The sequence below is a fragment of the Coloeus monedula genome, assembly GCF_965178545.1.
Source record: "Coloeus monedula genome assembly, chromosome: 19".
NCBI classification, from domain to species: Eukaryota; Metazoa; Chordata; class Aves; order Passeriformes; family Corvidae; genus Coloeus; species Coloeus monedula.
Genome location: NC_138799.1, coordinates 11,494,393 through 11,516,042, shown reverse-complemented (window position 1 = coordinate 11,516,042; position 21,650 = coordinate 11,494,393). Strand labels below are relative to the sequence as shown.

The 21,650-nt window shown below is 52.5% G+C and overlaps 1 protein-coding gene across 4 annotated transcripts in view; it reads left to right on the top strand.

The window, feature by feature from the left end:
- RPTOR (regulatory associated protein of MTOR complex 1) overlaps positions 1-21,650 on the top strand; it is a 101,872-nt gene that overhangs the window by 59,091 nt on the left and 21,131 nt on the right. For 2 of the 4 annotated variants that reach the window (XM_082294125.1, XM_082294124.1), the window contains exons 15-25: positions 423-488; positions 1,056-1,247; positions 2,268-2,408; positions 3,450-3,567; positions 4,850-4,990; positions 5,414-5,572; positions 11,449-11,567; positions 11,905-11,973; positions 15,355-15,458; positions 16,300-16,480; positions 17,337-17,447. In XM_082294125.1, the coding sequence (XP_082150251.1) occupies positions 423-488; positions 1,056-1,247; positions 2,268-2,408; positions 3,450-3,567; positions 4,850-4,990; positions 5,414-5,572; positions 11,449-11,567; positions 11,905-11,973; positions 15,355-15,458; positions 16,300-16,480; positions 17,337-17,447 (1,401 nt within the window). The remainder of the gene's footprint in view (positions 1-422; positions 489-1,055; positions 1,248-2,267; positions 2,409-3,449; positions 3,568-4,849; positions 4,991-5,413; positions 5,573-11,448; positions 11,568-11,904; positions 11,974-15,354; positions 15,459-16,299; positions 16,481-17,336; positions 17,448-21,650) is intronic. The other 2 variants (XM_082294127.1, XM_082294126.1) reach the window with 1 other exon arrangement.

The following is a 21,650-nucleotide window of genomic DNA, read 5'->3' as shown; positions in this document are numbered from 1 at the left end:
GGAGAGTCACTGCTGGGCTGTGTGACAGAGGGAGCCAAGCCATCCGAGGCTTTACAAACTCACCTGGAGTTCTGTAAGCAGAGTCCCTGTGAGGGTGGGAGCTGGGGGCTCCAGGATGGCTGCAGGAGCAGGGAATTGCCCCCCAGCTTTGGCAATTCCCTCTGCAGCAGCTGGGTTCCCATAAGGGGTGTTGGGGAGTCTCCCCACAGCAGGGCCAGGCTGGTTGGGAGGATCCTGTGGGCAGCTGGGGAGGTATCTGGGGTGTAACAGGGCTGATGCCAAGAAAGGGAAAAGAAAGCTGGAATTTTCTCATTCTTTTAACATGGCACAGACTGCACTTAGGATAATGCCACGTTCCAGGGTGGGCTGTAGCTGTTCCCTGCCCTGTGCTCTGGGGAACCCTCAGTCTGTGTTGTTTTCAGGCTGAGCACAGGACGATGACAGCGTTCATCCTGGCTGTGATTGTCAACAACTACAACACTGGGCAGGTGAGTCCCAGCAGCCTCTTCCCTTCATCCTCCCCACCTCTCTCTGCCTCGTGCCTTTGCTTTGATAAAGTGTCCTGGCTTGCATTAAAGCCCAAACCTGAACTTGGAAACAGAACTGGGACGTTGGTTTTTGTTATTTCTATGTGGATTAACAGAAGAGTTGGCCTGGAGATATGACAAAGACGTTCTGTACCCAGCACCTGGCAGTGGGGGACAAGGACAAGAGTCCCTCCCCAGCCACTGGCAGATTAGGAAGGAAAGAGTTCCTGGTCCCAGCCTGATGGCTGGGAATGGTCTGTGGAATGAGCCATAAACCTTGGGGCTCTGGCAGGTGCCAGGAATGTTTTCAAAGAGGAAAAACCAAGCTTTATGCATCACAAAAAACATTTTAATGCTCAACTACTTAATCAGCTCTAGCTGCCTTTCCCTTCATGCTGCTGGTATTCTGTCTGGAACCACTGAATGATTATTTTCTCTTGGTTTCCTGATTCCTTCAGAAATAGTCTCCTTCTGTGGGGATGAGGTGGGAAGCTGTCATCCCAAACAAAAGCTTGGTTTGTGTTGCAGGAAGCCTGCCTGCAAGGGAACCTGATAGCAATCTGCCTGGAGCAGCTGAACGATCCCCACCCGCTCCTGAGGCAGTGGGTGGCCATTTGTCTGGGGAGGATCTGGCAGAACTTCGACTCAGCCAGGTGGTGTGGAGTGAGAGACAGCGCCCATGAGAAGCTCTACAGCCTCCTCTCAGATCCAATCCCAGAGGTAAAAATCCAGCTCTTTTGGTAAATGCTCCTTGAATTGGCTGAAGGACAGAAGTTCCTACAAAGCAGGGCCTTCCAGAGCTTTGTGTTTGTGTCTGGTTCAGAGAAGGATCTTGCTGCTTTTTCTTCAAGGTGATGCAAATCAAACAAGCCCTACAAGAGGAACTTCCAAAGGAATGCAGAGGGAGTTCACAGAGCCCCAAACCCCTGGGGTCTGGACACTGCAGTTAGGAAATGCCATGGTTTTTGCTTCCTTGCATATCAGAAATTGTTAAAAATGTGGTCCCCAAACTCACTGTGTGTTGCAAAAAACCCTCTAGTCTTTTTGTCCAAGTATGAAAACTCTTCTCCCCCTGCTCATTGTGAAAATGCATCTTTAACTGGTTGTGTGTTACCTTTGTGACACTCCCAGAAGAGGAGGGACTGTGCTGGGCCTGGCAGTGACTGAGGGAGCCCATCAGACCCGGTGCACACACCTGGGAGAAGGGAGCTGAGATAAACGGCTCTGATAATGTGCAGAGATTAGAGATGAGATTCCCCTCCACATCCAGTCTCTGTCCTGCATCCTCCTCCTCTCGTCCCTGGCCCCATTCTCCCCACTTTCTGAGCAGTGTTTCTGCAGAGGTGGGGTGGCTTTCCAAAGTTTTCCCTGATTTTTCTCCTTTTTTCTGTCATCTACCTTCCTAAAGGCCTGTACCTGATGACTGTAGTCAGCACTCCTGTAAGGGATCCACATCCCAGCAGGAGCTGTGTGTACCTTATTCCTGTTAATTAATATTCAAGGCAACACCGACTGGAAGAGTCACCCGTGGGAAGGTCACTGAGTATTCTGGGACATTAAACATATCCTGCACGTGTGAATGCTTAAAACTCGGTTTGCTGAGGCTGCTGGGGTTGTTGCTCCCCACGGGTTCCCTGCTCACCTGACACAGGAGTTCAGGTTTCCAGAGCTCCCATTTGTGGGGATGAATGAAATCCCCTGGCAGCAGAGGGGAGCACCCAGGGCTGTTTGTGTCCCCAGGTTCGCTGTGCTGCAGTCTTTGCTCTGGGCACCTTTGTGGGCAACTCAGCGGAGCGGACGGACCACTCGACCACCATCGACCACAACGTGGCCATGATGCTGGCCCAGCTCATCAACGACGGCAGCCCCATGGTCCGCAAGGTAGGGGCAGGGTGAGGGGCTGGGCGTGCTCAGGCTCTGCTCTGTGCCTGCCACCGCTGGCCTGAGCCAACAGACTTCCAGGGAGTTTGGCTGTGGAGGGAATGTGAGAGCTCTGGGAAAAGTCTCCCTGCCTTTGGAGCCCCGGGGATGGATCACAGACTGCTCCGGAGCAGCTCTCCAGCTTTGGGAGAGTTACAGTTTCGGATGCACCATCGTACATCAATAGTACATTAAATGGTTTTTGACATTCTGGATTGTTTTTGAGGGCTGTTCTGAAGTGTCCTCATGCTTGTGTTTACTTTACTGGAACATCAACACCCTGGCAGTTGTCACCAGCATGGGAAAGATTCATTTCTGTTGTCTCGTTCCAGCATTTAATCAGTTTAATTCAAGAGAGAGCTGTGTGTCACAATGAATGCTTGGTGAGATTCATAAATCTCTCCTTGGGAGATCATCCCTGCGCAGAGACATCAGCCAAAGCCAGCTCTGTCTCCTGTCTGCTGTTCCTGGGGGCCAGGCAGGAGGTGCCTTCTGGAGGGGCTGAGCTCTGTGCAGGGCTGGGCAGTGCTGGGAGGGTCCGGCTGTGCCACGGGGGCTGAGGGCTCCCAGCCCTGGCACAGCCCCTGCTCTGAGGGAGCCACCCGTGTCCTGGGGGCTGGGGCCAGGTCAGGGCTGGCTGTGACACTGCATCAGCTTGACAACGCTGGGCAGAATCAGTCACAGGACTCCAGGATGGTTTGGGTTGGAAGGGACCTTAAAGCTCATCTCATCCCAACCGCTGCTGTCCTTGGGCAGGAACGCCTCCCACTAGAGCAGGCTGCTCAAAAGTGGGGGGAAGCCTGTCCAGGTAGGAAAGGCTTGTGGAGAATTAAGTGTGAGACAGAGTCCTCTGGCTTTCTGCAGTTCACCCTTGTGAATTAAGGGAGAATGATCACCCTGGGTGGCCCCCCAGTAATATCAACGATACTGGTCTGTGTTTGCCTTCAGTCCCTTGCTTCTCACCTGTGTAACCTTGAGATGTTTCCTGTGCTCTTTCCCCAGGAGCTGGTGGTGGCCCTGAGTCACCTGGTGGTTCAGTACGAGAGCAATTTCTGCACCGTGGCCTTGCAGTTCATAGAAGAGGAGAAGAATTACCCTCTCCCTTCCCCAGCTGCTCCAGGTGGGGCTTGGCTTTGGGTGGGCATGAGATGTAGGGCCTGAAAGTACTTGAGAATTATTTAAGGAGTTTTCCCAACACAGTGAGCTTCTTGCTGGTGGGGATTTATTAAAGAGCCCTGTTGTGACATGGTGAGTGACAAGGTGGGGAGATCTGGTGTCTGTTCAGCCCTGTGAGGTGTTGCACTGGAAGAAATCCATCCTCCCCTGAGTCTCCACGTAAGCCATGGCTGTAGCTCACCAGGAAACTCCTTCCCCATTCAAAGAGGTTCCCTTCAGCTCAAGGCTGAAGGATATTGGTCAAGGCAGCACACAGGCTTGTTTTCTTTTTCCCCTCTCAAATCACACCTGAAAGTTCAGTTGGGTCATGTTGACCTGGTGAGAGCTCCAGCACACCATGAGCCAGCCCTGCTGCCGTGAGAGCCAGACAAGGAAGGGAAGAACTCTCTGCTCTGAGCCTGTGGCCCCATCCCTTTTGTTGTGTCTGTGGCTTTATGTGAGCAATGAAATGTCTGTCACTAGCCTCACCTTTTCTTCAGATTTAAGCTGCAGTGGAAGTCCTGAAGGATAACAGGACTGTTGCAGAATCTTGGAGACAAGACCACGTGCTGTCTCTGCACAGAGTGGTTTAGTCTCCCTGTTCTCTGAATAACTGAATCATACTGGAAAATGAGCTCCTCCCCATTTGCTGCAGGAAATAAACACTGTGTGCAGTTTATGCAGTGCTTTTCTTTATCCAAAAGAATCCTGAAGCGGGACGCTCTGCTTTGGCCCCCCACCACAGTGCAGCCACTCTGCAGGGGAACAGAGCAGCTCCTCTGAGGCTGTGGGGCTGTGTATGCTCAGGGTGAAATATGACTTGAAATCAGGCCTGAAATTTGGTCAGGAAACCAGAATTTTCACTGCTCCTGATGATGAGGAAATCCAGGGGGAGTCTGACGAGCAGCAGCAGAGAGGAGCCGGCCAATGCTGCCTCAGACTGTCCTGGCACAGGGGCTGGGCAGTGGCCCAGCACCACCTGCAGAGAAGAGTCACCAGAGCCCCTGGGAGGCACTGGCAAGGCTGAGCTCACCTGGCCTTGTTGGATGTCCCAGACTCCCAGCCTGGACAGCAGAGACACGGGGTCCATGCTGGATCCTCTGCTGTACCTTGTTCCCTTTTAGCCTGACAGAGAATTACAAATTCTGTTCACGTTGGTGGTGTTTCAGTTACTTATTTGCTGGGAAATAACCACGGTGCTGTGGCTGGGCTTGGTTACAGCCATAATTGCTCATTTTGCCTCCCAGAGGGCGGGAGCCTGACCCCGGTGCGGGACGGGCCCTGCACGCCACGGCTGCGCTCCGTCAGCTCCTACGGGAACATCCGCGCTGTCACCACGGCCAGGAACCTCAACAAGTCCCTGCAGAACCTCAGCCTCAACGAGGAGTGTAAGAGACACTTCAGAGTTCTTCCATTTTGCATGCCCCTTGTGCCAGCCAGGAAACACCACGTGCAGGACAGCACAGGCTGGAACTGGCACTTCAGCCCAAATTAGCCAGCTCCAAGGGCTTGGATGAGGAGCCCTCTCATAATTAGTTGCAATTTTATGGTCATTAGTATTGATTTTTCTGAGTGTTTGGGGACCAAAAATGTGCCTTCCAGCTTCCAAGCATAAGTGGATTTTTAACTCAGTCTTTTGCCTATTCTGTGTTTAATCATTCAGTATTAAGGAGGGGAATTGTGGCTTTGCCCCCTGGGTAAGGGGTTTCCTTCCCTGAATGTGGCAGGATTTAGAAAAGGGCTGTTATGTCTGGGTGAAAATTGTTCTCTGGCCAGTCCTCCTTCCAGCATCTGCTGTTTTGTCCCGGCAGCTGGAAGCTCTGTTGCATTTTCCCCTGGGAACCTGAGCACGAGCAGCAGTGCCAGCAGCACGCTGGGCAGCCCCGAGAACGAGGAGTACATCCTGTCCTTTGAGACCATCGACAAGATGAGACGAGTCAGCTCCTACTCCTCGCTCAACTCCCTCATAGGTGAGCTCAGCCCCTCCTGCCCTTCCCTGGGACCCCCTCTGGCCTGTGGGGAAGGTTGGGATCCTGGCTCCTGCCTGATCTTACCCCCACAAAAATTTCTCTCGCTGTTGTGTGTGGCTGGGTCACTCCAGTGGAGGGATGGGAGCTGTTGGCTCCAGTTCTAAGCCTCACTACAATCCTGTTAGGAATTCAGGCACAAAAATGTGGGGTGCCACAACAGCTTTGCTTTAAACTACCTGTAGCCTTTTGAACAGTCTGAGCCATTTTGGCACAACATCACAGGCACATGCAGAAGGACCTGGCTTTTGGAATGGCCTCCTTCCAGGGAAAGCAGCATGCACAGGGAAGGGCTGGGGGAAGTCTCTATATTTCCTCTGTAATCAGTAAATGGGCCATGTTTTCACAAATCAGTGCAAGGAGAATAACTCAGGGAGGAATCACCTGGGTGATAGAACTGCCTTGACCAAAGAAACATTTTCTCTGCTCTGTTTTCTAGGAGAATTAATGGTGATTTGGCTCTCCCAAGTTGAAAGATTCAGGGATTGTAATTACAGAGCCCCTGTGGCAGTTTAAAATCATGAGTTCATTAGGAACTTGATCAGTTAATTTGCTTTTGATTATCAGTAATGACATTGGATCTTCTGAGGCATGGCAGGGATGTTAGGAAATGTCTCTCCATCTTGAGGTAGGACTTGAGTTTTCCCATTCCCACTGGTGGCTGCTTGATGGCTGGTGTGTGTCTCATAAGAGCTGTGCAGCACAGCTGGAAAAGGCTCTGGAGAGGAGCTGGAGACGGTGAGGGGAACCTTGGAAAGAGAGAGCAGCTCTCCAAGGCGTCCCTCATTCCTGTTCCATCAAAGAGCTCAGACCCAGCTGGAAACGCAGAGCTTAGAGAAGTGTTTAAAATTCATGACTCGCACAGAATCCCATTACCTTCCCATTTGCCTGCTGCAAGCCAGGCTTTTCTCATTCCTTCTGAAGCATCACCATCCTCCAGCCCTGTCTCCTGCTCCCCAAGGAGAGATGCCACCAGCCCCAGCCACCCCCACAGCTCTGCAGCCCAAGTTAACCCCGTTCCTTCACGTCCTGACATGCCTCAAGCTGCTGCTCCACAGCCAGCGAGGGGAGCTGGGAGAGCCCACCTGGGGCAGAGACTTGTGACTGAAGGAGGGTTGTGCTCTACTCTGGGTCTTCTGAAAGAGGAAATGGGGCTTTGGCTCTGCAGTAACGCCTCTGCCACGTGTCTGAGACAGCCAGAGCAGTGAAAAGGATGTTTGGGGCACGTGAGGAGACTCCAAGTGAAGCAGAAATCTAGTCTGTGAGAGTGAAGGAGAAATTTTCGGCCACAGTTTGTGTTCTGTGCTCTGCATTCCCTAAGCTGATTCACCGATCACAGAATCCCAGAATGGTTTGGGTTGGGAGGGACCCTAAAGCCCATCCAGTGCCACCCCTGCTGTGGGCAGGGTCACCTTCCACTGTCCCAGGCTGCTCCAGGCTCTGTCCAAGCTGGCCTTGGACACTGCCAGGGAGGGGGCAGCCACAACCTGCTGATGCTCAGGTCTTTGTTCCTCTTGGCAGTTTTAGGAACTTGGCATGTGAGGGATTGTTCTGGATCAGTCTCTACTGGCACTGAGGCATCATACAACGTACTTCTTCCAAAAAACTTGAGGAAAACCTCTCCATTCCTCCTTGTCCATTTTACAAACAGTTCCTTGGCTAACTGTGGGCCAAATGTCCCCATTATTGCTCCCCAAATGCAACAACACATGCTCTCAGCCGAGCTCTGTGTTCTCTGGCAGCTGCTCCTTGGCCAGACAGGCCAGTACCAGGAGAGACATTTATTTCTGGCCCAGTTTTCCAGCTGGCAAGAGGCAGTTTGTGGTTAGTCAACAAAGACATCATTTTGGAAGGGAAGCTGAGCCTTGCTGCTTTTCCATACAGCCACTCATTAATCTTGGTGTCCTGGAAATGTTCAGTTTTAAGATAGGAAAAGGGATGGGGTTTAGCATACCTCGAGGCTGATTATTCATATCCAAACTGCACGATGAAAGCCTTTGTCCTACAGAGAGCTGCGCTGGAAAGATTATCTTAAGGAGTGATCAAAGAAGGAGGAAAATAAGTCTTGGAGCAATGAAATGCTGGGGAATAGTTGTCTTTTCCAGCAGGAGAGGCTGGGGGTGGAGAACTGTTTGCCATTTCCCAGGATCTGCATCAAAGTACCAGTGAGGGCGGAGGTTGCTGCAGTGAGGACGGGGAGAGTAGAGGTGGAGGTGGACAGTGAGGTGCAGGAAACAGAGAGTGTTGGGGCAGGGGAGCCTCCTACTCTCTCCGTGTTTAGATGCACGGAGATAACGAGAAGGAGCCGGTCAGCCAGCAGTGTTTGTGACTGGTAACAGGCACGGCAGCAAGGCACAGGGATTTGGGTGGGGTTTGGAAGTGGAAACCTGCTGCACAGGCTGCTCGGAGGGGCTGTCTCCCTGCTGGTGATGCCAGCTCTGGCCCAGGGGTACCTGCTCTGAGGAACTTCCTTCCCATGAGCTGCTTCTGGCTTGTGTGGAAGCACAGAAAGCTCCAGCTCTGCCGCTGGAATTGCTGAGGGGTTGGAGTGAGCCCCTGCAGGGCCCCGGGAGGGGTCAGGTGTGCGGGGACTGAGCTGTGCCTGCCGGGACCAGGCTGTCCACCCAGCAGAGCTCAGGGAGCTGTGGGGATTTCGGGTGTCCCCTTCACCCAGGGTCCCTCCTGGGAAGAGGGGGGATTTGTGGGATGCACATTTACGGAGCAGGTGTGGTTGGCACTGATGGGGAGGCAGCTCCCCAAGTCCTCGAGGCTGTTCAGCCTGAAATATTTCAGCTGCATTTCCCTGCAGCCGAAGGTTCCTGTCCCTGTGTGCCTGTCTGAAGGTTTCATTCCCTGTCCCTCCGTGCCCATCCCAGGTTGCAGGCCCTCCCCAGGAGCTGACTCGGGGCCAGGTGAGCAGCAGCCCTGGAGCAGCCATTGGTCTGTTTTTGCTGCGGTGCCGGTGGGAAGTGGAACTGCCCCATCTGTGGAGGTCGGGCCTTGAAATCACTGCAGTGATTTTTACAGGGGATTGGAAAGAAACCCTGTCCCAGCCTGGCAAGTCAAAGTGAATAAATAAAGCCATCAGCAGTCGGGTTTGCATCCACTGAGGCTCTCCCTGGAGCTGCTGGAGCCCAGCCCGTCCTCGGGGCTCGCAGGTGAATTGAGCCCCACGTGTGCAGGGAAAATCAAACTCGGGGCAAAGGCAGGCAATTTATTTTTGACATTCTTAGCAGAGAGGGATCATTTTGTAAACATGAGTCCACACTGCACGGGGCACTGAACTGGCTCGGAGTCGGTGTGACTAATTACAGAGCTGTCTGCTTCGATTAATGCCTGGCCCCTGCTCGGCTCCTGGTTTGCATCTCAGGGACAGTTTGGGCATTGGAGTCCTAAAAGTGAAACTGAGCTGCTGCTCCTCCTGCCACCTCTGCTGTCCCCCTTATCCCAGGGACTGGAGCTCAGGCTCTGACAGGGAGCTGTGTCAGGTGTGTCACTGCTGCATGACCAGCACTGGCAGTGGGGCAGTGGCAGCGGGAAGGAGCAGCCTTGGGAGCACCAGCCCTGAGCCCCAAGTGCCTCTGTAGAAATTCCCTGTGTTCTCCTCAAAGGCTGCCAGGTGAAGGGGGAATTGCACTGGCACGGTTCTGCTTAAAATTTGGTTTTTCCCTGACACTTAGATGTATAAAAAATGTCGTTGGGTTTCTTTCTCTGTGAACGAGGTGGTTATCAGAGCCCCTGGGAAATCTGCTGGATGCCCCCCTCACTCTTCCTCCTCTCCCTTTCCTTTTACTCTCTTTTGAGGGCTTTAAAGAATTGAAGGCATCCAGATTTCCCTCTGGTCCTTATGTAACAGGCTGGAGTGTGGGAGGCAGAGCTCTGGGCACGGCTCTGGGCACACCTCAGACATTACCTGGCTGCTGCTTCACGAGCTGAACCTTTTTTCCTCCCACACCTTGTAGCGCTTTGCCTCTCTCCCTTCTTGTTCTTTATCCTTCCCCCCTCCAGTTTTTCTTTCCTTGGTAATAGAAGCTTCCAGGATTTAACATTGTTATATATTTACAGCCTTTGCAATTTATATTATTATATAAATATTATACAATATTACATAAATATATGTTTACAGCCTTTACAATTTACAGCCTTATAACCATTTACATTGTTAGAGGTTTTACAGCCTTGCCAGTGCCTAAAGGGGCTCCAGGAGAACTGGAGGGGGGATTTGCACAAGGGCCTGGAGTGCCAGGACAGGGAGAAATGGCTTCCCACTGCCAGAGGGCAGAGTTAAATGGGATACTGGGGAAGAAATTCTCCCCCTGTGAGGGTGGGGAGGCCCTGGAGGCTGTGGCTGCCCCTGGATCCCTGGAAGTGTCCAAGGCCAGGCTGGAATAACCTGGGATAGTGGAAGTTGCCCATGGCAGGGGGTGGAACTGGACGGGCTTTAAGGTGTCCCCCCCCAACCCCAACCATTGTGAGATTCTCTGGTTTGTCAGGCCCTGGCTCTGGCTTGCCTGGGGAAGGTTGGGATCAGCCACAGGAGTCTGTGTGGGTCACCCCCAGCACATGAACAGCACGGTCCAGGTGGTCCCTTCATAAACACTTGTGAGATTTCCAGGTGCAAATTTAAGCAGATGTCACTTGGGACATCCTTTGGATGCCAGGTGAGAGAGGGAGAGGGCGAGACCCTTTGCAGTGGGGTGAGAGGGAGGAGCTGGGTTATGGGTGTTGCCTTGGCCCTTTGCAGAGTGATTTGTCCCAGTCTGGGCACGTGGGGCACAGGAAGGTTCCCCTGGGCTGCCTGTGGGCTCCTGCAGCCTGTTGCAGCGCTCAGCCAGTGCTCAGAACTGCTCTGTCCCAGTCTGCTCTGGTTTAGGGATCAGGTTTGGCTCTGCCAGGTGAGGAGCTGCTTGGTGACCAAGGAGCCTTTTCTTCCCAACTTTATATTTAGATGCCTCCAGAAACACGAGAGGAAAAGCAGTAACAGCTTGATCTGTCATTTACCACTGATTGTGACTCATCTGAAATCTCTGTTTTAGCTCCTTTTTTTTGTTAGTGCAACCACTTTAACATTGTCCAAATGGCTGCACTCCCAGCCGGGGCGTTGCACGATCAGACACCGGCAGGGTTCGGAGGCAGAATAACAAATTCTTGCCCAAAAGCAGCAAAATAAAATGTTCACAGAATTTTGTCAGTTGTTGCAAATGCTTATTAATTTGATTTGTACTTTGAATGTGTCAGTCCCTTCTGCTGAAATACCGAACAGCTGATATGCTCATTAAATAACAAATTGGAGGAATTGATACAAATGTCAATAGGAAAGACTGAGCTGGACTTGCTGCTTCCCAAAGGCTCAACTCCTAAAGCTTTGCTTGAAACATTCAGTAAATTTGTGGAGTGTACAAAGCCCTGAACAATTCAATAAAAATAACCACAACAATGTGATGCAGTAACTGTGGGTTTATGCCATTAAGTACTTCAGCTCAGGAAACCCAGACATTATCCACTTGGCCTTTCCAGGCAATTCGCTTCAGGAGCCTGGAAATGCAGGAGCTTGACTGGAGATGATTTAGGGAGTCTTTAATTTATTTTGCTTCCTCCCACTTTGATTCCACAAGCCCTTGCAGAGTTCACAGACAGGCAAAAGGGAGACAAAATGCCCACGTGGGGTGTTTTTGAGCTCCTCTCTTGATGTTCCCTGAGATGTCATCGGGTTGTTTGGAGTTCTAATGAATTTTCTCACATCAGATCAAAGAATTGGAGTTGATGGATTGTCATGTGCTGCAGGGCTTTGGGGTTTGTTGTGTTTTTTATTATTTTAGGTGTGAGCTTCAACAGTGTTTATACCCAAATTTGGAGAGTGCTCCTTCACCTGGCTGCCGACCCCTATCCTGACGTGTCCGACCTGGCTATGAAGGTTCTCAACAGCATTGCCTACAAGGTAGGTGCCTGTCCCTGCTCACCTGTGCCTGCCAGGTGTTTGGATGTGGATTTTTTCATGCTTAGACAAGGCTTAGGCAGACTGACCTGGATGGGTCTGTTGGAGGGCTCTGCCTTTTGCAGAAGGAGCTTTTAATGCTTCACGATGATAAACTCTGCTCTGAAATCTTGATCAGGTAAAATGAATAAATGGGGGAGGGCCTGGGGTTGTTTTAGGGTATAAATTAGGTGCAGACCTCGGACAGTAGGTCTGGTTTAGAAGTCTACTTGTCTAGATCAGTCCCTGGGATAAACCTTAAGTATCCTTCATTAAATTATCCGTTTGCAAACTGATTTAGATAATGCAAGTGGGACTGGCCTGCAGACTGAAGCCACAACGGCTCTCCAACCCAGGTGAACTAGTACATGTGAGTCAGCATGCAGACCCCTGCCACTCCTCACCCCAGCCCAGGCTGGGTGCCTAAACCTCCATCCTCATCCCATCTCATCCTGGGGGTGACAAGATGTCCCTGGAGGTGCCACCCCTGGGGCAGCACCTTCCCCCCGCCCGGGCCAGGCCACGCCAGGACATCTTCTCACCCCACGCGTCCCCTGGCTGGGCACAGAAAGCTCTGTGTGAACCTTTCTGGCCACTCAAGCATCCAGACCATGAGCCATTGCAGTGGGAACTCTCTTACTGGGCCTTTCCAGGGAATAGTCCCAGATGCTCAGCCTGGGGCTGCGGAGCTGAGGCTGCAGTAAGAGATGCCAGCTTTGTGCACTGCCATCTTAATGCCTTAGAGATCTCTGCTTCGAAACCACATCTTCTCGTGAGACAATAGTGACTGACTTGAACTCTGATTTGTTTGACGTGCACGTGCCAGTGAGTGGTAAGGGCTGGGTTTGGGACAGAATTCTCCTGGCAGTGGGGGCAGCAAGCTCAGCCCTTCCCTGGCGAGACAGGGGTACAACAAATGACAGGCTGGAGATGGCAAATGAGGGGAAGAAGGAAAGGAAAAGGTGGAAGATTTCCCTCTCTCTGCTCTAGATGCATGAAACTGTTTCCCTTCTGTGTTCGGAAGGCTCTTTGCAAAATGCAATGTTGCTCCTACTGTTAAAAGGGATATAAAGAGGAACCAGATCTGGTTTCCTGCCTTAAATGTGTTTTCAGGAGTTGCTCCCTGGCCAGCAGAGAGGTGGATCAGTATTGATACTGGTATTGATGCTGCTGTGCCAGCAAGAACTGTGATCATTCCGTTGTCATATCCCTAGGGAATGTTGTGACTGGTGGGAGGAATTCTGTGTTGACTCTGACAAATTGGGGCCTGGCTGTGCTGGTGCTGACCCGAGTCCCAGAGCTCACGTGATGGGTCTCATGCATCTCACGCTGCGTGGCCGGGCCAGCTGCTCTGCCCCTGCTTCCTAAGGCAACGGCTCTTCCAGCGGGCTTGGAAAACAGGAAGCATTCCCATTTACAAGGATTTTTATCTGGGGATGCTTCAGCGAACAAAACTGATTTGTTCTTCTTTGCCTTAGCCGTGAGATCCATGAGGAAAGCATTCAGTCCCGGACTCGTGCAGCGGCTCGGGTGCTGCTGCACACGCCGGGGGCTTTGCTTTGGCCAGGACCACCTGCCTTGGGTGGCTTCTAACAGGGCTTTCTAACAGAAACAAAAAGCCCCAAAACACAAACCAGCCAAGCTCTTAACTGCCCACCACAGTGGGCTTTAAGGCTCAGATCCTGGCCTGGCCTTTACTGGTCCCGTTATGGCTGTGCCGTGAGCAGTGCTGCAGGACCATGGCCGAGCTCAAGGCTCTGCTGGGAGCTCAGGCAGGAGCTGGCCGGTGTCTAATGTAAATCAGTGACAATTAGATCTTTGCTAACTGTGTCCTGAGACCTTTCCTTGGTGCTGATGCAGCTTTGTTGGATGGAGGAGGGAGTGCTGGACGCTGCCGTGGGCACTGCCCCTCCCCAGTGTGTGCAAGCACTGCCCACTGTGGGGGTTGAATTTTATCAGTGAACACAAACAAAAATTGTTTTTCTTGCTTAAACAAAAATACTGCTTCAGGTGATGTAAAACACTTGAATGTTCCAGGGGTTTAATATTTTGGTTTAATTACTGTAAAATTCAGGGACGGAGAGGCCTCATTTTGGAGCTGGGCCAGCTGAGGTTTTCTTCCATTGGCACAGCTGAGCAGAATGCTGCAGTCTGGGGGACCTGGCTGGGACTGGGGGCTTCAGTGGGAACAGCTGGGCAACCTGTCCATGGGCTTCCACCTCTGGAGAGCAGTGGGGGACTAAATAGTGCAGAACCATGGAATGGTTTGGGACATGAAACCCCCTCCAGTGCCACCCCTCCCATGGCAGGGACACCTTCCACTGTCCCAGGCTGCTCCAAGCCCCAATGTCCAGCCTGGTCTGGGACACTTCCAGGCATCCAGGGGCAGCCACAGCTGCTCTGGGCACCCTGTGCCAGGGCCTCACTGCCCTCACAGGGAAGAATTTCTACTCAATATCCTATCCAACCCAAACCCCCCTGGACACGTTCCTGTGTCACTTGCTCCAGGTGGCCCTGCCATGCCAGGGGGGTTGACCTGGATGATCTCCAGAGGTCCCTTCCACCCCCACTGTTCTGTGATTCTGTGATTGTTGTTATCAAACGAGACCAGACCGTCTTGCTCAGGTTTTTCACCGAGCCAGGGCTGTGGATCTGTTTCTCCGGAAGGGCTCCTGGCTCTGGGGCTGTGCTGGGTGTGAGCAGCCGGTGTGTGGGCTGCCCAGGCGTGCAGCCTTCCTGCAAGGAATCTGCTGCTGCTTCATTCCCCGGGCTCATTAGGCACTGCTGGGCCTCACCCAGGCTGCGACTGGCTTGGGATTTATGTTTGTGATGCAGATGGGGATGGTGCAGTTCTCCTTCCCGGCCTGAGCCTTGGAAAATGCCCAAACCTGCTTTGTGTGAGCACCAAAACAAACAGCAAGGACCCAGTGTTCAGTGTTGGCCCCTAGAGACTTTCTGAAATCAAAAAGTCCTAAAAGGAAAGTTTGCTTCAGCCCAGGTTGCTTTGTCCAGGTGTTTTTAATGGAAGGATGGAGGCTGAATCACAGAATCGCGGAATCCTTTAGGCTGGAAAAGCCCTCTGAGCCCATCCAGTCCAGCCATTCCCCCAGCACTGCCAAGGTCACCACTGGCCCATGTCCCCAAGTGCCACGTCCACATGGCTTTGAAATCCCTCCAGGGACGGGGACTCCACCACTGCCTTGCGCAGCTGTGCCAGGGCTGGACAATCCTTTTGGTGTAAGAAATTTTCCCCAATACCCAACCTAAACCTCCCCTGGCACAACTTGAGGCCATTTCCTCTTGTCCTGTTGTTCCCTGGGAGCAGAGCCTGACCCACCCTGGCTGCACGCTCCTGTCAGGGAGTTGTGCAGAGCCACAGGGTCCCCCCTGAGCCTCCTTTGCTCCAAGCTCAGAATGTGTGTGAGGGAAAGGCTGGTGGCTGTGGGGAGCCCTGGACAGCTGAGGGGACCCCAGCCTGTCCCTCTGTCCTGTGTTTGGGGTGCTGGGGTAGGTCCTGGCTGCAGCTGGCTCGGGGAAGGGCTGGTTGTTGCTCAGAGCCATTTCCCTGCAGGCAGCAAATGCACTCCCGGGTAAGTGTTTCTGCCTGACCAAGCAGTGAGAGCACCTCGTGTGTTGGGAGCAGCACAGGGGCTTTGTTTGACCCCTCACCCCATAGAGAGCTCCCTCCCTGCCCCGGGCTGGCCGTGCCGGGGCCGTGTCCGGCTGGTCAGGCTCCGTGTGTTCTCCCCAGGCCACGGTCAACGCCCGCCCCCAGCGCATCCTGGACACCTCCTCGCTGACCCAGTCGGCCCCCGCCAGCCCCACCAACAAGGGCATGCACATCCACCAAGTGGGGTAAGTCCAGCCCGGCCTTCCAGCACCTTCTGTGGGTGGGGTGGGTGCTCCCTACCCGGCCCCATCCTGGGGAACTGTGCCAGGGACAGGGAACGTGGCTCCTGGTGTCAGCAGCGGTGAGGAGTCCAGGAAGGAAAGCTCTGGGAATAGGGGGGGAGTTTCCTCCTGTTTTCCTTTAGGGCAGAGAGTAGCAAGCCCCGCTGGGTATGTAGAGGTGAGCTGAAAGGAAGGGCTGGCTTTGGCTGCTTTTACCTTCCCTGAGCTGTGGTGCCCAAATTCCCACTGACGTCTGAGCTGGGTCTGCTGCACTTGGAGCTGATAAAATCCGGGGTTAACTGATTAGGCAAACACACCCTGCCTAAACTGCAGGGAGACTGAGAGGGGCGTGGGCAAAGCTGGGGGCTGAAAATGGGATTATTTCCCAAAGCTCCTCTCCAAGAGAAAACACCACACGTTCGATCTGCTGGTCCCGTAACCAGTGTGCACCAGTAAAATTCCAAGTGGGAGCAGAGGGCCCAGTTTAAATTCAAGTGGTTTGAAGCTTCAGTCCCCCATGGAAATGCAGTGCCTGGTCATGGTTAATTAAGTCAGGCGTCACAGATTCCCAGAACGTTAAGGTTCATCCCCTCAGCCTGGAGTTGGCACAATCAGGGTTCACTCTTGGTTTGGGGTTGGTTTGGCCTTTGGAGGAGACGTGGGAACTGTGATGTTTCTGTAGAGGAGGCACTGCAGTGAAACACAAATCTTGTGAGAAAGAAACGAAGTAAAAATAACATAATTCACATGCAAAGGTCTCCTGTCCAGCGATACCCAAATCCTGTCCCTCTGTTTTGTCCCTCAGAGGGTCCCCTCCAACCACGAGCACGAGCAGCTCCAGCCTGACCAACGAGGTGCCCAAGCAGCCGGTGAGCCGGGACCTGGCGTCCGTGCGCCCCAGTGTCACCAACGTGGGCGTCCAGTACACCCCCCACTCCCACCAGTTCCCCAGGACAAGGAAAATGTTTGACAAAGGCCCAGAACAGGTAAGGAGACCTCCCTGTCAGCTCTGACAGTTTCTCCCCACTGGGGTTTGTCCCACATTCTGTTGGTTGTGGTTTATTTCTGTGCATCCCTCGTTTGCTTCCAGCTGCTGCTAATCCAGATTGGCTTCCTGTAACCAGCCAAATAAAAATTGATTAATTTATTTTATTCAGGATAAATCGTGTTTTATAGCTTTTGATAGGGCATTATTCACTGCTGCCACTAAGCAATGTGTCTAATCAGAGTCCATGGCTTACTCTTCTGTAAACATTTGTCTGCCTGAGAGATAACCCAGAGCCAGTCCCTGACCCTTGGGGGCTGCTCTCCAGCCTCAGCAGAGCAGGGACAAGGGACAGCTGTGACCACAAGGAGAAAGTGCTGCAGCCGCAGCAGCAACGCCTTCCCTTCTCATGGCTTTGGCAGCACCAGCCTGGATCGTATTTCTGAAAGGCTGGCTGAAAGCTGAGGGAATGGAGCAGCTTTTCCCTTTTCCCTTTTCCCGTGGGGTGTCCTGTGCTGTGTGACAGACACTCATCCACGTGCACCTTGGCACGAGCTGTGTCTGCATCCTGAGTCACCCTCGCTGCTCCCCACGCCACATCCTTGAGACACTGTGACAAAACTCCTCCTGGGACCTCCCTGTGGTGCCATGGGGCTGCTCCAGCCCTGATCCCTGCGCCTGAGGGAATGTGCACCTTTCCAAGAGTGACTGTAACACCTGATCCCAAAGCAGGGTGCACGGAGTTTCCTGTCCTGGGCCGTGTGTTGGAGGTTTTTTCTGCCTGGCTGGGTCAGCATGGGTGTTCTGGGGGTGTCCCTGGCCCCTGCAGGTGGGTAAGCCCTGTCCCCTCCCCACAGACAGCCGATGATGCCGACGATGCCGTGGGACACAAGAGCTTCATCTCGGCCGCGGTGCAGACGGGGTTCTGCGACTGGAGCGCCAAGTACTTCGCCCAGCCCGTCATGAAGGTAACTCTGGGGGCCTGTGCTGGCCCCTGGGCTCGGCTCTGCCCTCCCTGCCCTTTCTCCCTTGCCTTTCCTGCAGTCTGGGGAGGCAAAGGGATGGATTTCCTTAGATTGTGCTGCTCTGGGGAGCTGTGGGACCGTGTGTCAGTGAGAGGGAAGAAGTGACCAGAGGGAGCAGAAGGGTCAGTGAGGGTGGGACAGTGGGGTGTGGCCAGGGACGGAGCCCGGGGGTGGAGCTCTGCTCCCCATGGAGCACAGTCCACAAAGAGCGTAGGCATGAGGAGAGGTTCTGTATCCAGATCCCCCAGTTTTGCCTGGCTGCGCTGTAGAGTTGTTCCGTCTGAAATGCTGTGCTTCTCTGCCTGTGGAAAATTTCATTGTAGCTAAAATTAATTGGTTTTTAAAATAAATAAATGGAATAAGGAAGGGCCTTTTTTCCAGAAAGGGCAGTGAGAGACTGGAGAAAGAGAGATGCTGTTTTCATTAGAGGCAGCAGGACAGACCCTCTGCCTCACTGTCCTCAGGTGGGATTTGGGAGCTGTGCTCTGCTTCCAGTGCAGACACCTTTGACTTACAGAGGACAAAGTGAGAGCGGCTGGATGCCCACAAGTGCCTGGGGGAAGCTTGGGGAGCACATTGTTGGGTTTTAACATTTTTTTTTAAAGTGTAAGAAGTTGTGCTATAGCAGAGAATAAGTGTTCTAATGACAAATCTGCATCCAGGTCTCTTCAGAAGTGACTTGTTTGGGTAACTAAATTATCTCCTGAAGTGAGAGAGAAACTGAAGCCTTGTTCCAGGAAAAACACAAACCAGAGCTCTTAAGAGGTGGGCAAAGATCGTCAGTGACTGGAAAGAGAAGCTGCTAAATTCCCAGAATGTTTTAGCTGTTAGATTCCCAGAATGTTTTAGCCAAAGCTCAGGTTTCACGTTTAAGTATGAAACAGGACAAGCAGTAAATTTCCCTCATTAAAGGAAACCTTCAGGTGCTCTGGGAGCCCAAACGGTGTCAGGACTTGGAGCTCCATCTCTTGGAGGGATTGCTGTGCCCAGCAGGGACGATGCCCAGGCTCCATTAATGCCTCTCCACAGCGGATGTTTGTGTCCAAGCACCGCTGTTGAGATCGTGAGAATGAGGAAATTGTGTGGTTTTAGTGCTGCCTCATCCGGGAGTTGGGGCTGAGCCATCTCCACCACTCTCCTGGAATGTGCAAGTGTTGGGGTGAGGTAATTGCCCAAGTTTAAGGATATCAGAACAGGGCAGGCTCTTGATTTCCAGAGGGAATCAGCAGTGAAGTGTTTGCCTGACACTTCCTCAGCTGCTGTGAAATTCCCTTTCTGCTGAAAGCACTGAGTAATTCCTTAGGACACATCTGGGATGTGGGGCTGGGCTGCCTGGCCAAGCTTCAAGCAGGGCTTTTTCTCCTCAAGATGAGTTTCAGTGTCTTGATTCCAGACCAGAGCACAAGAGGAGGAAGATGATGTTTGAGCTCTTAGTTCTTATTAAAAACATTTGTCTGCTCCTTAAGGAAAGCTTTTTCCGGGGAAGAGGGGTGTCTTTATTAATAAAATAAATCAGAGTAGGCAGCCAGGCACGGGCAGGGGCAGTGGGGACATGGGGAGCTCCTGGGGGGGTGGCTTTACTACTACTTCCTGCACATAAAATAGACTAAGTTGCTTTAGGGGAGGCAGTAAAAAACACAGAGCATTCCTGTGCTAATTCACAGGAGCCAGGGAGGGGAGGCATGGAAATGGGGATTTCCTGGAGCCCCAGAGTGCTCCGTGTGTCCCAGGGAGCAGGAGCAGGGCACAGCCCTGGCTCTGGCAGGAGCTCCCTGAGTGTCTTGGGCTGGGGATTGCCCCTGCCTGGGGCTGAGCTTCTGACCATGAGCTGTCCTCACCAGCCATGGGTGAAGCCTGAACAGAACCAAATCTGTGTTTTCTGATCAAACAAAGGAGAGAATTGATTTCCCTGTTACTTCTGCAGAGCAGCTTTGAAAGGTCAAGGAGAGGGAGTTTTCTGCAGGGGTTATCCTGTCCTAACAGGGAATTACAGGTAACTGGGATTAGACTGGCTGGTGTGTGGAAGGCCCAGGGAGAAATCCCTCTGTGAGAACTTTCTCTGAGGTTTCTTGGCTGGAAATCAAGGCTGACAGCTCGGGTGCTGCTTGAGTTTCCATGGAGTCCCTGTTCCTGCAGTCCCTGCTCCTGCAGCGACAGGAACAGTCCTGGCTGGTGGCTGCTGCCTTTTGGGAGCTTCAGCCTCATGAAAAAGGCAGAGTAAAGTGTACCAAGTACTGACGGAAAAAGATGACATTGATGCTTAATTCCAGCCGTTTTTTCAGAGCTGTTGCCTGCCTTCATAAACAGGGAAAGACAACTGTTCCTGTAATGAATAAACATAAAATGGCTGTGAGTGCATCTTAGTCATATTTAATTTATGAATTTAGTTTTGCTTCATGGACCTTGCCCTGAGAATGCTTTCGCTGGAAAGACTGAGGGATTAATTTCCAGTGTAAATCAGGGGCTCCGTTTCAAGCCATCATTCCAGGTTTGATTTATTGATTATCTAATCAAATAAACGGAGAAGGAAAACGCTGCATTGTAAATTCTCCGTGTGCCAGGAAAAGCAGGTCCCTACCCCAGCTCTGATCTCTGCAAAAGCTTTTCCTCTTCCTGCAGTCCCTCGTGGCACGGGGCTGTTCTGGGAGCCACGGGGCGCAGGAAAGCCTCGGTGCCAGCTGTCAGGAAGTCCTGAGTCAAGGAGAGCGGGAGCCAGCATCTGTTACTGCCAGGGCTGGCAGAACATGCAGGCAGGAGCTGGGAAGGATCCTGGAAGGTGAGAATTACATAAGGAGCCCTTCCTGATAAATCCCTGCTGGAGCTGCTGCACTGTGCCTTGGCCCTTGGTCGAAGTCCTGGGAGAGGAGTGAGATCCTGCAACTGCTGCAGGAGTGGTAACCAGGGAAAGCTGGATTTACCTCTGGAGCCAAGTGCCAAGTCCTCCCTGCTTCTCTCCTGACACCCACTGCCACGGGGAGAGGGAGAAACGCAGGGCAGAGAAGGAAACCTCTGCTGGGAGGGCTCGGGTGCTCACTGGTTCCTGTCTGGTGGGAGCTGGAGCCCTGGGAAGCGCCGGCTTGTCATGGTCCCCATCCTGCAACTGGAGCGTGTCCGGGGCAGGGAGCAGAGCTGGGCTTCAGTTTTCATTGACCCTCCTGGCAGGATGGTCCCCAGAGCCCCACAGGGGTGGGTGTGGGGGCCAGGACAGCCTTTACCTGCATGCTCTGACTCTGCACTGGTGCTCCAAGGGCTCTTCCCTACACTTGCTTTAATTTATTCCCAGCGAAGCTGGATTTTCATTAAGGTGTAGGTGTCATCTCTCCCCTCTCAAACTCCTTTGATGTATTTTAGCTCAGGTTTGTTTATTGCTTTTCATTAGGGGTCGTTTGTCATTGCCTTTCTAATAGGTGTTGTGCTGAAATAAAGTGCTGCGTTTTTTGCCAGGAGGAGAGGTGGAGGGTGGGCTTCTTATTTTTTATTTGTTTTAAAGAAGCAGAAGTCCAGCTTAGTAACAGCTGTTTTCCAAAGGATAGCATGGTTTGAAGGCAGTGTTTGTAATAGTGTCAGATGATTTAAGGACTTTCTTATTCAGGGGAGATAGGGTTTGTTTGTGGGGCATTTGTCTTCCTTCTCCAAGAGTTTCTCCTTTCTCCTTCACCCGGCATCAAAGGTAGCTGGATCAGAATCCTGTAGCTCAGCTCCTTAACTGATCCAAGGATGGTTCTGGAGCAGGGGAGTATTGGATAATTTTTTAAGTATGAAAAATACCTCATATGTAGCTCCTGCCATGGTTTGGGGTGAGATCTTAGGAGTTTATTCCTTTTGATCCTGTGCTGTGACCAAGGATGGGAATATACCCATGGTGGGAGCAGCACTGGGGCTGCTCCATCCTGGGCTGGAGCTGTTGAGTCCTGACCTGGCCTTGTGCCTGGAGCACAGGTTTTGTAGGGAAGCCATGGAGTGCTGAAACCTGGAGCTGTGGGGTGTGAATAAATATCATCAAATGGCTCAGAGTGGCTGTGACTGCAGGGCCACGCTCCAGTTTTGGGGAGAATTTTGTGTATAATCAAAGCCAGGTGACACGGGGGCACCGTTTTCCAGAACAGGGAACCAAAAGGGGCTGTTCCTGGTAAATGGTAGTGGGAA